This window comes from Pelodiscus sinensis, unplaced genomic scaffold (assembly GCF_049634645.1).
Source record: "Pelodiscus sinensis isolate JC-2024 unplaced genomic scaffold, ASM4963464v1 ctg80, whole genome shotgun sequence".
Taxonomy (NCBI): Eukaryota; Metazoa; Chordata; order Testudines; family Trionychidae; genus Pelodiscus; species Pelodiscus sinensis.
This window is the reverse complement of record NW_027465901.1, coordinates 313799-328942: the sequence shown is the minus strand read 5'-3', so window position 1 is coordinate 328942 and position 15144 is coordinate 313799. Positions and strand designations below refer to the sequence as shown.

The window sequence follows — 15144 nt, the reverse complement described above, 5'->3', positions numbered from 1 at the left end:
CTGCCCGCAGGGGGCCCAATGGCTGCAGCCCCTGAGCTGGCCTGGTGTCCCCCATCAGAACCTACCCGAGATCCCTGGCGCAGCATGAACCCAGCTGTCCGTGCTCACCCACCTCCTTCTTGGAGACCTTCTCCTGCAGGGATTTGAGCTGCCGGTGCTGCTCCTTGGTGACGAGGATCCAGCCGCGTTCTATGTCCGACACCGTCTGCAAAAGAGCAGAGGCTGTGAGGGGCCAGCCAAGGGTCCAAGGGCCTGGCTGGCTCTGTGCATCCTGCAGAGCAGCTGTGTTGGCCTGGCCCCAGGTGGATACACTCACCTGTGCATACAGCAAGTTCAGCCCCACCCGCTGCTCCATCACATCGTCATCATAGGCAGAATCCCAGTAGCTAGGAGAGACAGCAGGACGTCAGAGGGGAGGGTTCCATGCCCAGATCTGTGGAGCAACCCCAGCCCAATCACAGCTTTCCCTGGGTTCCCAACATGGTCACAGCCCCCTGGCCCCTGGGTCTCACCCTTCCCCTAGGTAAGCCACACAGCTTCACCCCCTCCCCCCCCACTGGCCCTCGGGCCTGCCAGATAGGAGCTCCATGCAGCAAATCCAGCTGGGACAGTCCCTGGGGGAGACTTGTACCATCTTGAGGAGAGCACCCCCCCCCACACACGGGCACCCAGCCAGTGCAGGCAGACAGGTGGGTGTGTCCGTGGCCTGGCCTATGGCCCAGACACGTGAAGGTTCCAGCAGAGTCCGTTCTGGGCAGCCAGAGCCCAGCCCAGCTGTAGTAACCCCTGTGGGCCAAGTGCTGTCCCCCATCTGTTGATCTCTTTTGTCAGGCTCCGGGGTGCTCCTGGCTGCCCCGCAGCCCACATTTCCAGAGCTAGGCCAGGTGTTCACGGTGCTGGGCTACAGCAAAGGGCCATGGTGGGCATGGCCAAGCAATGTGGGACAAAGGACAGTACTGGTGATTTATTATGGCCTATGCATGTTCCTCAGTTTACCCTGCGGACCCCTCAAACGTACGGAGCTTCTGGTGAAGATGCTCTAAGCCAACAGGAGAGAGCCCTGGCACCAGCTGAACTGCATGTTAGCGTAGCTGGCTAGGGCAGTAGAACTCCTTCCCTCAGGCTCGGGGTGCTTCACACTGCCTCGCAACAGCTGGCGGCTGCCTGTTCCTGGGAACGAGGCACGGTGCGCGGCAGAGCTCCTGCGCCTGGCTGCTCCGCTCCGTGGGCCCCAGCGTAACAGGGAACGAGGCTCGGTGCGTGGCAGAGCTCCTGCGCCTGGCTGCTCCGCTCCGTGGGCCCCAGCGTAACAGGGAACGAGGCACGGTGCGTGGCAGAGCTCCTGCGCCTGGCTGCTCCGCTCTGTGGGCCCCAGCGTAACAGGGAACGAGGCTCGGTGCGCAGCAGAGCTCCTGAGCCTGGCTGCTCCGCTCCGTGGGCCCCAGCGTGACAGGGAACGAGGCACGGTGCGCAGCAGAGCTCCTGAGCCTGGCTGCTCCGCTCCGTGGGCCCCAGGGTGACAGGGAACGAGGCTCGGTGCGCAGCAGAGCTCCTGAGCCTGGCTGCTCCGCTCCGTGGGCCCCAGGGTGACAGGGAATGAGGCTCGGTGCACGGCAGAGCTCCTGCGCCTGGCTGCTCCGCTCCGTGAGCCCCAGCGTGACAGGGAACGAGGCTCGGTGCGCAGCAGAGCTCCTGCGCCTGGCTGCTCCGCTCCGTGGGCCCCAGGGTGACAGGGAACGAGGCTCGGTGCGCAGCAGAGCTCCTGAGCCTGGCTGCTCCGCTCCGTGGGCCCCAGGGTGACAGGGAATGAGGCTCGGTGCACGGCAGAGCTCCTGCGCCTGGCTGCTCCGCTCCGTGGGCCCCAGCGTGACAGGGAACGAGGCTCGGTGCGCAGCAGAGCTCCTGCGCCTGGCTGCTCCGCTCCGTGGGCCCCAGGGTGACAGGGAACGAGGCTCGGTGCGCAGCAGAGCTCCTGAGCCTGGCTGCTCCGCTCCGTGGGCCCCAGCGTGACAGGGAACACGGCTTGGTGCGCGGCAGAGCTCCTGAGCCTGGCTGCTCCGCTCCGTGGCCCCCAGCGTGACAGGGAACGAGGCACGGTGCACGGCAGAGCTCCTGCGCCTGGCTGCTCTGCTCCGTGGGCCCCAGCGTGACAGGGAACGAGGCTCGGTGCGCAGCAGAGCTCCTGAGCCTAGCTGCTCTACTCCGTGGGCCCCAGCGTGACAGGGAACGAGGCACGGTGCACGGCAGAGCTCCTGAGCCTGGCTGCTCCGCTCCGTGGGCCCCAGCGTGACAGGGAACGAGGCACGGTGCACGGCAGAGCTCCTGCGCCTGACTGCTCTGCTCCGTGCACCCCAGCGTGACAGAGAACGAGGCTCGGTGCGCGGCAGAGCTCCTGAGCCTGGCTGCTCCGCTCCGTGGGCCCCAGCGTGACAGGGAACACGGCTTGGTGCGCGGCAGAGCTCCTGCGCCTGACTGCTCTGCTCCGTGCACCCCAGCGTGACAGAGAACGAGGCTCGGTGCGCGGCAGAGCTCCTGAGCCTGGCTGCTCCGCTCCGTGGGCCCCAGCGTGACAGGGAACACGGCTTGGTGCGCGGCAGAGCTCCTGAGCCTGGCTGCTCCGCTCAGTGGGCCCCAGCGTGACAGGGAACGAGGCACGGTGCACGGCAGAGCTCCTGCGCCTGGCTGCTCCGCTCCGTGGGCCCCAGCGTGACAGGGAACGAGGCACGGTGCACGGCAGAGCTCCTGCGCCTGACTGCTCTGCTCCGTGCACCCCAGCGTGACAGAGAACGAGGCTCGGTGCGCGGCAGAGCTCCTGAGCCTGGCTGCTCCGCTCCGTGGGCCCCAGCGTAACAGGGAACGAGGCACGGTGCGCAGCAGAGCTCCTGCGCCTGGCTGCTCTGCTCCGTAGGCCCCAGCGTGACAGGGAACGAGGCTCGGTGCGCGACAGAGCTCCTGCGCCTGGCTGCTCCGCTCCGTGGGCCCCAGGGTGACAGGGAACGAGGCACGGTGCACGGCAGAGTTCCTGTGCCTGGCTGCTCTGCTCCGTGCACCCCAGCGTGACAGAGAACGAGGCTCGGTGCGCGGCAGAGCTCCTGAGCCTGGCTGCTCCGCTCCGTGGGCCCCAGCGTAACAGGGAACGAGGCACGGTGCGCAGCAGAGCTCCTGCGCCTGGCTGCTCTGCTCCGTAGGCCCCAGCGTGACAGGGAACGAGGCACGGTGCACGGCAGAGTTCCTGCGCCTGGCTGCTCCGCTCCGTGGGCCCCAGCGTAACAGGGAACGAGGCACGGTGTGTGGCAGAGCTCCTGAGCCTGACTGCTCTGCTCCGTGCGCCCCAGCGTGACAGGGAACGAGGCACGGTGCACGGCAGAGCTCCTGCGCCTGGCTGCTCTACTCCGTGGGCCCCAGCGTGACAGGGAACGAGGCACGGTGCGCGGCAGCGCTCCTGAGCCTGGCTGCTCTGCTCCATGCGCCCCAGCGTAACAGGGAACGAGGCACGGTGTGTGGCAGAGCTCCTGAGCCTAGCTGCTCTACTCCGTGGGCCCCAGCGTGACAGGGAACGAGGCACGGTGCACGGCAGAGCTCCTGAGCCTGGCTGCTCCATGCGCCCCAGCGTGACAGGGAACGAGGCACGGTGCACGGCAGAGCTCCTGCGCCTGACTGCTCTGCTCCGTGCACCCCAGCGTGACAGAGAACGAGGCTCGGTGCGCGGCAGAGCTCCTGAGCCTGGCTGCTCCGCTCCGTGCGCCCCAGCGTGACAGGGAACGAGGCTCGGTGCGCGGCAGAGCTCCTGCGCCTGACTGCTCTGCTCCGTGCACCCCAGCGTGACAGAGAACGAGGCTCGGTGCGCGGCCATGCTGCCTGGTGGGACAGGCTGTTTAATGAGCACTGGCTGCAATCAGCACAAGTGGAGACGGGAAGACAAGGGGGGCAGAGAGCCCAGACTGCTTCGGAGGTGGCCGTTAGCAGCTCTGGGAGCAACAGGAAGTGAGCACAGTGCAGTCCCAGCAAGAGAACCCAGGTGTCCGAGGGAGAGAAAAGCTCCCACTGGCATGGCCTAACGCGCTAGGCTGGCCAGGCTAAGCAAGGGCATCCTGCCGATACACTCCTGAGAAGAGGACTCTGCAGGAGTCTGAGGCCAAGTCAGTGACTCCACCTGGAGAGCACATGGCCAGGCACTGCCCAGAAGAGGGCAGGAAGAGTGCCAGGTCTCTGGAGCTGAGAGGCCCTCACTCCCCAGGGACAATCGGCTGACACTGGCCGGCTGAGCCACTCACCTCTTGCGCAGGATGATCTTGTACTCGGGGTTGCGGAGGCTGGTGACAGACACGTATGGCAACTCGAACTCCTGCAGCTTCCTCACGACTGCCAAGGAAACCCAGTATTCAGAGCCTGCAGCCTCAGCTGTGCTCCTCCCCTCCCACAGGCTGTCCCCCCCTCTCGCACGGGCTGTCCCCTCCCCACCTCTCGCATGCCCCCCCCGCACGGGCTGTCCCCTCCCCGCCTCTCGCATGCCCCCCCCCGCACGGGCTGTCCCCTCCCCGCCTCTCGCATGCCCCCCCCGCACGGGCTGTCCCCTCCCCCCCCTCGCATGGGCTGTCCCCCCCTCTCGCACGGACTGTCCCCTCCCCGCCTCTCGCATGCCCCCCCCGCACGGGCTGTCCCCTCCCCGCCTCTCGCATGCCCCCCCCCCCCGCACGGGCTGTCCCCTCCCCGCCCCCGCACGGGCTGTCCCCTCCCCGCCTCTCGCATGCCCCCCCCCCGCACGGGCTGTCCCCTCCCCCCCTCTCGCATGGGCTGTCCCCTCCCCCCCTCTCGCATGGGCTGTCCCCTCCTCCCCCCCGCACGGGCTGTCCCCTCCCCCCCCTCGCATGGGCTGTCCCCCCCTCTCGCACGGACTGTCCCCTCCCCGCCTCTCGCATGCCCCCCCCGCACGGACTGTCCCCTCCCCGCCTCTCGCATGCCCCCCCCGCACGGGCTGTCCCCTCCCCGCCTCTCGCATGCCCCCCCCTCGCACGGGCTGTCCCCTCCCCCCCTCTCGCACGGGCTGTCCCCTCCCCGCCTCTCGCATGCCCCCCCCCGCACGGGCTGTCCCCTCCCCCCCCCGCACGGGCTGTCCCCTCCCCCCCCTCGCATGCCCTCCCCTCGCACGGGCTGTCCCCTCCCCCCCTCTCGCACGGGCTGTCCCCTCCCCGCCTCTCGCATGCCCCCCCCCGCACGGGCTGTCCCCTCCCCCCCCCGCACGGGCTGTCCCCTCCCCCCCTCTCGCATGGGCTGTCCCCTCCCCCCCCTCGCATGCCCCCCCCTCGCACGGGCTGTCCCCTCCCCCCCTCTCGCACGGGCTGTCCCCTCCCCGCCTCTCGCATGCCCCCCCCACCTTTCACACAGGCTGTCCCCTCCCCACCCCTTGCACGGGCTGTTCCCTCCCTGCCTCTCGCACTGGCTGTCCCCTCCCTGCCTCTTGTCTGGCCCCCCCCTCACACAGGCTGTCCCCTCCCCCCTCTCGCACGGGCTGTCCCCTCCCCGCCTCTCGCATGCCCCCCCCTTTGGTACGAGCTGTCTCCTCCCCCTCTCTCGCACGGGCTGTCCCCTCCCCGCCTCTCGCATGCCCCCCCCTCGCACGGGCTGTCCCCTCCCCCCCTCTCGCACGGGCTGTCCCCTCCCCGCCTCTCGCATGCCCCCCCCCACCTTTCACACAGGCTGTTCCCTCCCTGCCTCTCGCACTGGCTGTCCCCTCCCTGCCTCTTGTCTGGCCCCCCCCTCACACAGGCTGTCCCCTCCCCCCTCTCGCACGGGCTGTCCCCTCCCCGCCTCTCGCATGCCCCCCCCTTTGGTACGAGCTGTCTCCTCCCCCTCTCTCACACGGGCTGTCCCCTCCCCGCCTCTCGCATGCCCCCCCACCTTTCACACAGGCTGTCCCCTCCCCACCCCTTGCACGAACTGTCCCCTTCTTACACCACACATGGTCCCCCCCTTCCCTTGCACAGCCTGTCCCCTCACACGATTCTCCCCTCCCTGCCCCATGGATGGCCCCCAGTACGGGAGGGCGGCGGATGCTGGGAGGTTACTCACAGGAAAAGGCTCCGTCCTTGGCTTCTCTTGCCAGGAAGAGGCTGAAGTAGCCAACTAAGTCCTCGGGCAGATCCAGCTTGGAGGCGACAGCCTGGAAAGCAAGCAGAAAGTCACCTTTCCCCCTCCCCTGCAGAGAGCAAGCCTGGGCACCCTGGATTGCCTTCCCCAGCCGCACGCAAAGCCCTCTGGAGCTGGCGCAGCCTGGGGCAGGGCACAGCCCCCTGCAGCTGGAAGGCAGAGGCCAGACGACAAAGGCAAGTGACCCTGGAGGCCGGGGGGCACCGCCAGAGCATGACTGCTGTTAGGGCCTGGCTCACGCCCTTCCCCCCTCTGTGCCCCTGCCTCAGGCCCCCCATGGCAGGCCGGCCACACCTACCTCCAGGACATCCTCCGTCTGGTCTGAGGTCAGGATGGTGACCACGACCTTCTGGCCGTTGGAGAGCAGCACCTCCAGTGGCACCTCCTCGGTGGGGACTTGCTGCGTCTCCTGGGACACGGGGAGAAGGTGAGGGGCCTCTGTGCCCCGCCCCGAGAAGGGGGGCTCTGTTTGCACCGGGGTGGGCTGGGGATGGCCAGAGGCAGCATGGAGCCTACCGCGGGAGAGGCCCAGAGCCCCAGCGACAGGGCTTGAGGCTAAACGGGAGGTGGGTGAGCCCCAGGACTCTCAGCTGGGAACTGACTGAGGAAGGCCGAACACGGGGCGCTGGGCTCCCCAGGATGGACTGGGGAGCTCCTCAAGCCCCCATGTCTCTGCGCTCCCCTATGGACATCTGTGCCGTGCGCCGGGCAGGGACCCTGGTGGCCCCGGGTGGCCCAGAGGCTGGGGGTGCTGAGGCAGAAGAAGAGTGAGAGCTTGGGGTCTGGCCAGTCTCTAAGGGGCACCCCGAGCAGTTCTCAAGCCAGGACGTAGCCCTGTCCCCCAGCCCCACCCTGCCCACTCCCAGCTCACCTGCTGGGCTTTCCGCAAGAAGCTGTTGAAGGTTTCACTGCCCCCCAGCACTGGGTCCTGCCGCACTAGAGGTGGGACCAAGCACGGAGTCAGGCAGCATCACTGGAACCCCCTGGAAGCCCCAGGCCACCCCCCTCCCCATTTCCCCATGGTACCCCACACACTCAGACAGTACTCCCACACCCCTAGGGAACCCCCCATTCCCACATGGTACCCCATACATCCAGCCCTCAGGTGTCACCTGCCATCCTCTAACCTTCAGGAAACCCCCCATTGCCCCATGGTACCCCGCCCCTCCAGACAGTACTCCCACACCCCCCAGGGAACCCCCACCATTTACCCCCTGGTATCCCACACACCCAGACAGTACTCCCATGCTCTCAGGGAATCCCCCATTCTCCCATGGTACCCCACCCCCGAGACAGCACCCTCAACCCCTCAGGGAACCCCCTAACTCTCCCATGGTACCCCACACACCTAGACAGTACTCCCAAGACCTCAGGGACCCCCCCATTCTCCCATGGTACCCCACTTCCCAGCCCCCAGGAGCTGTGTGGCTCACCCTGGGTGGGTGTCTAGCCCAGTGATGGTCTCTCCCCAGGGACTGACCCTGGCCTGTGGATGCTGGCACACATGGATGTGCACAGGAGGTGGAGGCACCTGCTGCACTGCTCAGCCGCCTCTGCTGACCTGGGGGTGGGTGCAGCAGGAGCTGCCCCTAGGGAGAGCCTGGGGCAGGCTGCCCAGCCCCAGCTGTTGTGAGCTGTCCCAAGCCGGGTACCTGGGAAAGCCCCAGCCTCCTCCGTCTGCCCCCTGGGTTTCTGGGACAGGCCCCTCTCAAGCCCACACTTGGAGAAATGCCCCAAACCCAGCAGGGCTCAAGCCAGAGCTGAAGGGGTCAGGCCTGCCCATCTCTGGGCCTGGTGTTCGCAGGCAGGGACTGCAGCCGCCACTGAGCAGCGGGGCTACCAGCCATGCACCCCGGGGCCTGTGGGGGGCGAGGGAGCAGCCCCAGGGCATGGGCCACGCCAGCTGCTGCCAGCTGCCCAAGGGCTCTCCGCACCCCCACTTACCTGCCTGCATGTACTTCTCCAGCTGCTCCCGCCGCTGCTCCACCTCTGCCGGGGTGAGGGTGAAGAGCTTCTTGGGCGGAAACGCCGGCACCACATTGGCCCCATATTCTTTCCGTAGCTGGCAGGAGAGCGCAGAGCTTGAGACACGGGGGAAAGCCCAAACAGACCCGCCCACGGGTCCCCCCAGGCCCAACCTTCCACGCCCTCTGCAGGGTACAGTGTCCCTCCTGCGAGGGTGAGGCGGCGCCTGACCACACTGCCTCAGCCAAGGAAGTGCCGTGCAATGGTGCGAGGGCAGGGGGCTGGACTCAATGGCCGCGTGAGGTCCCTGCCAGTCTCTCTCCATATAGTATCCCTCTGGGGAGCAGTATGAGCTCCATCCCGGGCGCTGGGCTGGCTTCGCACGGACACAACATGCTCTCAGCTCGTCCTGCCCAGAGCAGCCCCATGGACTCCAACAGCCCTATCTCCAGGCTCCAGCTGGGGGGCTGGCACGGGACCCTGCACAGCACCTGAGCACCAACTCAGCTCAGCTTTCCCCCATGGGCCAGACTCTGCCCCTCTCGCTCACATGGGAAGCAGGGCCGGAGACGCTGGGCACCATGACTGGGGAGAAGCCCCAAGTGCTGCAGTGGGAGGGTCTGTTCCTGGCCGGGGAGGGAGCGACCCACCTGTTCGTGCAGGCCCAGCAGCTGGCTGTAGCGCACACGGCAGTGCAGCACGCCGTTCACGTGGATGTTATAGGCCTGCAGGGAAAGGCCCAGAGTCAGAGGGGCAGAGAAGAGGGCCCAGAGCTTGCTAAGCAGGGGCAGGTAAGCACTCACCCACGCCCTGGCCTGGGCACTGCCCTCACCCTGCCTTGCTTAGCCCCTGCCACAGCTCAGGCCCCAGGGCAAGAAGTGAGCTCAGAAGGCCTATTCCAAGTTCCGGCCCACCTGGGTTTTGCCATGTGGCAGGAGCTCCTGCTCAGCCTGGCTGCTGCTGCAGGGGCAGTGGCTTTAGGAAGCCCACCAGCAGCCTCCAGGAGCCAGGGCTGGCTCTGCTGCAACCAGGCCGGGCGAGAGCCTGGGATGTGCAAAGTGCTGCACTTAGGAAGGAACAATCAGTTCCATACATACAAGATGGGAAGCGACTGTCTAGGAAGGAGCATGGCAGAAAGGGATCTAGGGGTCATAGTGGACCACTAGTTGAATGAGTCAACAGTGTGATGCTGTTGCAAAAAAAGCAAATATGATTCTAGGTTGTATCAACAGGTGTGTTGTAAACAAAACTCGTGAAGTCATTCTGCCGCTCTACTCTACACTAGATAGGCCTCAGCTGGAGTACTGTGTCCAGTTCTGGGCGCCACATTTCAAGAAAGATGTGGAGAAACTGGAAAGGGTACAGAGAAGAGCGACAAGAATGATTAAAGGTCTAGAGAACATGACCTATGAAGCCAGGCTTCATGAACTGGGCTTGTTTAGTTTGGAAAAAAGAAGATTAAGGGGGGACATGATAGCGGTTTTCAAATATCTAAAAGGGTATCACAAGGAGGAAGGAGAAAATTTGTTCCTCTTGGTTTCTGAGGACAGGACAAGGAGTAATGGGCTTAAAGTGCAGCAGGGGAGGTTTAGATTGGACATTAGGAAAAAATTCCTAACTGTCAGGGTGGTCAAATATTGGAATAAATTGCCAAGGGAGGTGGTGGAATCTCCCTCTCTGGAGATATTTAAGAACAGGTTAGATAGACATCTGTCAGGGATGGTGTAGACGGAGCTTTGTCCTGCCTTGAGGGCGGGGGGCTGGACTCGATGACCTCTCGAGGTCCCTTCCAGTCCTATGAGTCTATGATTCTATGATCTTGGGAGCAGCAGGAGTAGAGGCAGAGGCCAGTGAGGGAGAGAACTTTATTGCACCCTTGCTGAGGGGAGAGACACTGCACTAGAGCCCAGGCTGACTTCATTCAGCGCCCCCAGCATGCAACTGACAAACCCACAGGCCTGGATCACTTCCACAGAGAGCCCTGAGGCGCCCCATCAGGGAAGGAGCAGCACCAGGAAACCTGGCAGTTTAGGGAGGAAGCATGATACGGTCTCCCACAATGCTCTTGCCAGCAAGTTAAGGAAGTCTGGATCCATGGGCGGTAAGATGGCTAGGCTGTCGGGCCCAACAGGTAGCGATTAATGGCTCAGTGTCAGGTTGGCGGTCGGTTTCTAGCGGAGTGCCACAAGGATTGCACTCCCAAGGATCGGTTCGAGGACCAGTTTTGTTCAACGTCTTTATTAATGACCTGAATTAGGGGATGGGTTGCACCTTCAGCAAGTTTGCAGATGACACTAAGCTAAGGGGAGAGGTAGATACGCTAGAGGGCAGGGATAGGGTCCAGAGTGACCTGGACAGAGTAGACTGAGAGGATTGGGCCAAAAGGAATCTGCGGAGGTTCAACAAGGACAAGTGCAGAGTCCTGCCCTTGGGATGGAAGAATCCCAAGCATTGGTACAGGCTGGTGGCCAAGTAGCAGTTCTGCAGAAAAGGACCTGGGGACTGCAGTAGATGAGAAGCTGGAGATGAGTCACCAGTGTGCCCTTGAAGGCAAATGGGGTGCATTAGGAGGAGCACTGCCAGCAGATCTAGAGAAGTGATTATTCCCCTTTATTCGGCTTTGGTGAGGCCACATCTGGAGAACTGTGTCCAGTTCTGGGCCCCCCACTACAGAAAGGATGTGGACACATTGCAGGAAGCCCAGAAGTGGACAACCAAAAAGATTAGGGGGCTGGAGCACATGAGCTATGAGGAAAGACTAAGAGGGATTTGGGTTTGCTCAGTCTGCAGAAGAGAAGAGTGAGGGGGGATTTGATAGCCGCCTCTAACTCCCTGCAGCTGGGTTCCAACGAGGATGGAGAGAGGCTGTTCTTAGTGGTGACAGATGGCAGAACAAGGAGCAAAGCTCTCAGTTGCGGGGGCGGTGGGTGGTCTAGGTCGGAGATTAGGAAAAACTATTTCCCTAGGAGGGCAGTGAAGCACTGGGATGGGATACCTAGGGAGGGGGTGGAATCTCCATCCCTAGAGGTGTTTAAGTCTCGGCTTGACAAAGCCTTGGCTGGGTTGATTTAGTTGGGATTGGTCCTGCCTTGGGCAGGGGGCTGGACTTGATGACCTCCTGAGGTCTCTTCCAGCTCTAGGAGAGCCTGATACACCTAAGAATCATTCTCTAATCTTAGGCTAATTCCCCTGCTCCCCATCTCAGGGCAAAAGCTGGCGCAAACTCCCCAGCAGGCAAACAAGGAACACAGGCACTGAATGCAGCAGGCCACCTTATGGACAAGTGGCTCATGCATGTATTCATGGCCCTCAGAGACCACGTGGGAAAAATATGGCCTGCAGGACAAATCCAGCCCACCAAGCCACCGGAGCCTCTGCCAGGCTCTCTGCCTGCCCTTCCTCGCCCCTCCTTTGCACTCAGAAGAGCTCTCTTGACGCTGCAAGCCCCAGAGGAGGGAGGGGAGAGATTTTACATACTGCACCCCATCCCCAGCAAATTCTTGCCACTTCTATTGACCAATGGGAGCTGCCTGTTTGCAGGCCAGGCAACACGCAAAGTACCCCTCCCCTGCCCAAGCTCGCTCAGTTCAGAGTCAGCCACCCATGGCCTCTGCAGCCAGCACTGGAAGGGAAGGGAAGGCAGGGACCCTGGCTGAGGAACTAGCTGGGCTGCTGCCTGGGAGCCAGCCAAGGGCCTCCTGGCCAGAGCCTGCCTCTGGCACCACAGCCCCTCCCTACCCCTCATGTAACCCAAACCTCTGCACCCCTGCTCCTGCATCCATAATGCCTCCCAGACCTTGCACCCAGCCTCCTCGCAAGCCATGCACTCCCATATCATACTGCTACCCGATAAATCCATGGCACACCCATGCCTTGAACACAGTGGGCAGTTCTGGTCTACTCCTTTCAAAAAAGGATATTTTAGAATGGAAAAACCACAAAGGCAACAAAACCGATTGGGAGTATGGAAGTGACGCCATAGGAGGAGAGATGACCTTGGGGATACGACAGAGGTCTCCACACTCGTGACTAGGAAATGTAATTTACCCATTCGCTTAACACATGAACCAGTTTCACTCAATTACATTAGCCGGCAGGACCATCCCTAGGAGAATGTGGGGCCCAGGACAAGTCAGCTCCCATGGGTTAGGGGTGCCCGCTCTGTATCAGCGGCCATGCTCGCGGGACGGATCTGGCCTACTCTTGGCAATAGTGCCACAGTGGCTTAGGGCTCCAGCCAGGGCAGGGGACTCACTTCACCAAAGCGCAGGTGACTGGGCCAGGCGCTAACCCCGCTGCCAATAAAGCAGCAAGCCCTGTGGATATGACACCATGCCAGCCAATCACCACGAGGACCCCAAAGAGCAGGGTTCAGGGCGGCCACTCCGAAGGGATGGCTCTGGTGGCAGGTGCGAAAGAAATGTAAGGAAGTAGTTCTTCACACACCACAGAATGACCACACCGGGTCAGACCAAAGATCCCTCCAGCCCAGTGTCCTGTCCAGCTGCTCCCAAGGAAGCGAACAGAAGAGAGCACAATGGAGCTGTGGAACTCACTTCCAGGAGATGCTGTGTAGTGCTGAGCTGAAACCAGAGAGTGCTAGTTCAATGGCCATTGGCCAAGACAGTCAGGACACAATGCTGTGCTTTGGGTGTCCCCTACCTCTGACTGCCAGAAACTGGGACTAGACAGCAAGAGCTGGATCACCTGAGAAACTGCCCACTTCTGGTCACTCCCTCTGAAACACCTGGCATTGGCTACTGACTCTTCACAGGATGCAGGGCTAGCCGGACCACTGCTCCTGTTTATGTTCTATGCCCTGCCCGCAGGAGGCCCCTTCCTGTCCCATGTTCCTACCTCTAGCTCACAAATGCTGCTGACAACTTGTGCCATGCCAAAGACAGCCCGGAAGAGTGCTAGTATGAGTGCCTAGATTTCAGCAGGGCAAACAGAAGGGAAGTCTGCCAGGAGGTGCCTCCGAAGGGGCTTTAAGGAAGGGTGCCAGGGCAGAGCCAATAAAAAAGCAGCCAATCTGGATTTTAAAATGGCCAGGGATGCAGAATCCTCCAAGACGAAGAATGTTAAATTGCAGTTAACTGACCAGTTGAGAAGTCGATGGAATTTCCATCCACTGCTCAACTAGTCGATAGGCACTTCCGCATTCCTCTGAAATGTACCAGAGCACCAGCGTGAGCCCACTGGGGGCTCTTGTACATTGCAAAGGACGAATGTGGCACTCTGGTGCAGCCTGGGGCCGGCAGGAAGTCCCGCCCACTCTGGGCTGCAGACAGGAAGCCTGACAGGTGATCTGACTCGAGTCCAAGGACCTTGCCAGGGCTGATCGGTCTAGCACGGGTCCATCTCCAGCCGGGCTCCACCCCCACCAGGCAGGGAACTCCCACACGGGTCCATCTCCAGCCGGGCTCCACCCCCGCCTGGCAGGGAACTCCCACACGGGTCCATCTCCAGCCGGGCTCCACCCCCGCCTGGCAGGGAACTCCCACACGGGTCCATCTCCAGCCGGGCTCCACCCCCGCCTGGCAGGGAACTCCCACACGGGTCCATCTCCAGCCGGGCTCCACCCCCGCCTGGCAGGGAACTCCCGCACGGGTCCATCTCCAGCCGGCCTCCACCCCCGCCAGGCAGGGAACTCCCACACGGGTCCATCTCCAGCCGGGCTCCACCCCCGCCAGGCAGGGAACTCCCGCACGGGCTCCACCCCCGCCTGGCAGGGAACTCCCGCACGGGTCCATCTCCAGCCAGGCTCCACCCCCGCCAGGCAGGGAACTCCCGCATGGGCTCCACCCCCGCCTGGCAGGGAACTCCCACACGGGCTCCACCTCCGCCTGGCAGGGAACTCCCGCACGGGTCCATCTCCAGCCGGGCTCCACCCCCGCCAGGCAGGGAACTCCCACATGGGCTCCACCCCCGCCTGGCAGGGAACTCCCACACGGGCTCCACCCCCGCCTGGCAGGGAACTCCCACACGGGCTCCACCCCCGCCTGGCAGGGAACTCCCACACGGGCTCCACCCCCATCTCCAGCCAGGCTCCACCCCCGCCTGGCAGGGAACTCCCACACGGGTCCATCTCCAGCCGGGCTCCACCCCCGCCTGGCAGGGAACTCCCGCACGGGTCCATCTCCAGCCAGGCTCCACCCCCGCCAGGCAGGGAACTCCCGCACGGGTCCATCTCCAGCCGGGCTCCACCCCCGCCTGGCAGGGAACTCCCGCACGGGTCCATCTCCAGCCGGGCTCCACCCCCGCCTGGCAGGGAACTCCCGCACGGGTCCATCTCCAGCCGGGCTCCACCCCCGCCAGGCAGGGAACTCCCGCACGGGTCCATCTGCAGCCAGGCTCCACCCCCGCCTGGCAGGGAACTCCCGCACGGGTCCATCTCCAGCCAGGCTCCACCCCCGCCAGGCAGGGAACTCCCGCACGGGTCCATCTCCAGCCAGCCTCCACCCCCGCCTGACAGGGAACTCCCGCACGGGTCCATCTCCAGCCGGGCTCCACCCCCGCCTGGCAGGGAACTCCCGCACGGGTCCATCTCCAGCCAGGCTCCACCCCCGCCTGGCAGGGAACTCCCGCACGGGTCCATCTGCAGCCAGGCTCCACCCCCGCCTGGCAGGGAACTCCCGCACGGGTCCATCTCCAGCCAGGCTCCACCCCCGCCAGGCAGGGAACTCCCGCACGGGTCCATCTCCAGCCGGGCTCCACCCCCGCCTGGCAGGGAACTCCCACACGGGTCCATCTCCAGCCGGGCTCCACCCCCGCCTGGCAGGGAACTCCCGCACGGGTCCATCTCCAGCCGGGCTCCACCCCCGCCTGGCAGGGAACTCCCGCACGGGTCCATCTCCAGCCGGGCTCCACCCCCGCCAGGCAGGGAACTCCCGCACAGGTCCATCTCCAGCCAGGCTCCACCCCCGCCTGGCAGGGAACTCCCGCACAGGTCCATCTCCAGCCGGGCTCCACCCCCGCCTGGCAGGGAACTCCCGCACGGATCCATCTCCAGCCGGGCTCCACCCCCGCCTG

At 64.1% G+C, this 15144-nt stretch overlaps 1 protein-coding gene across 3 annotated transcripts in view; it reads right to left on the bottom strand.

Moving 5' to 3' along the window:
* The window catches only part of SNX17 (sorting nexin 17), a 65968-nt gene that overhangs the window by 20763 nt on the left and 30061 nt on the right, over window positions 1–15144 (bottom strand). For 2 of the 3 annotated variants that reach the window (XM_075916276.1, XM_075916278.1), the window contains exons 2-9: window positions 8763–8837; window positions 8092–8209; window positions 7019–7083; window positions 6446–6556; window positions 6070–6160; window positions 4275–4362; window positions 317–386; window positions 113–205 (exon numbers count right to left, since the gene is read on the bottom strand). In XM_075916276.1, coding sequence (XP_075772391.1) covers window positions 113–205; window positions 317–386; window positions 4275–4362; window positions 6070–6160; window positions 6446–6556; window positions 7019–7083; window positions 8092–8209; window positions 8763–8837 — 711 coding nt within the window. The remainder of the gene's footprint in view (window positions 1–112; window positions 206–316; window positions 387–4274; window positions 4363–6069; window positions 6161–6445; window positions 6557–7018; window positions 7084–8091; window positions 8210–8762; window positions 8838–15144) is intronic. The other variant, XM_075916279.1, reaches the window with a different exon arrangement.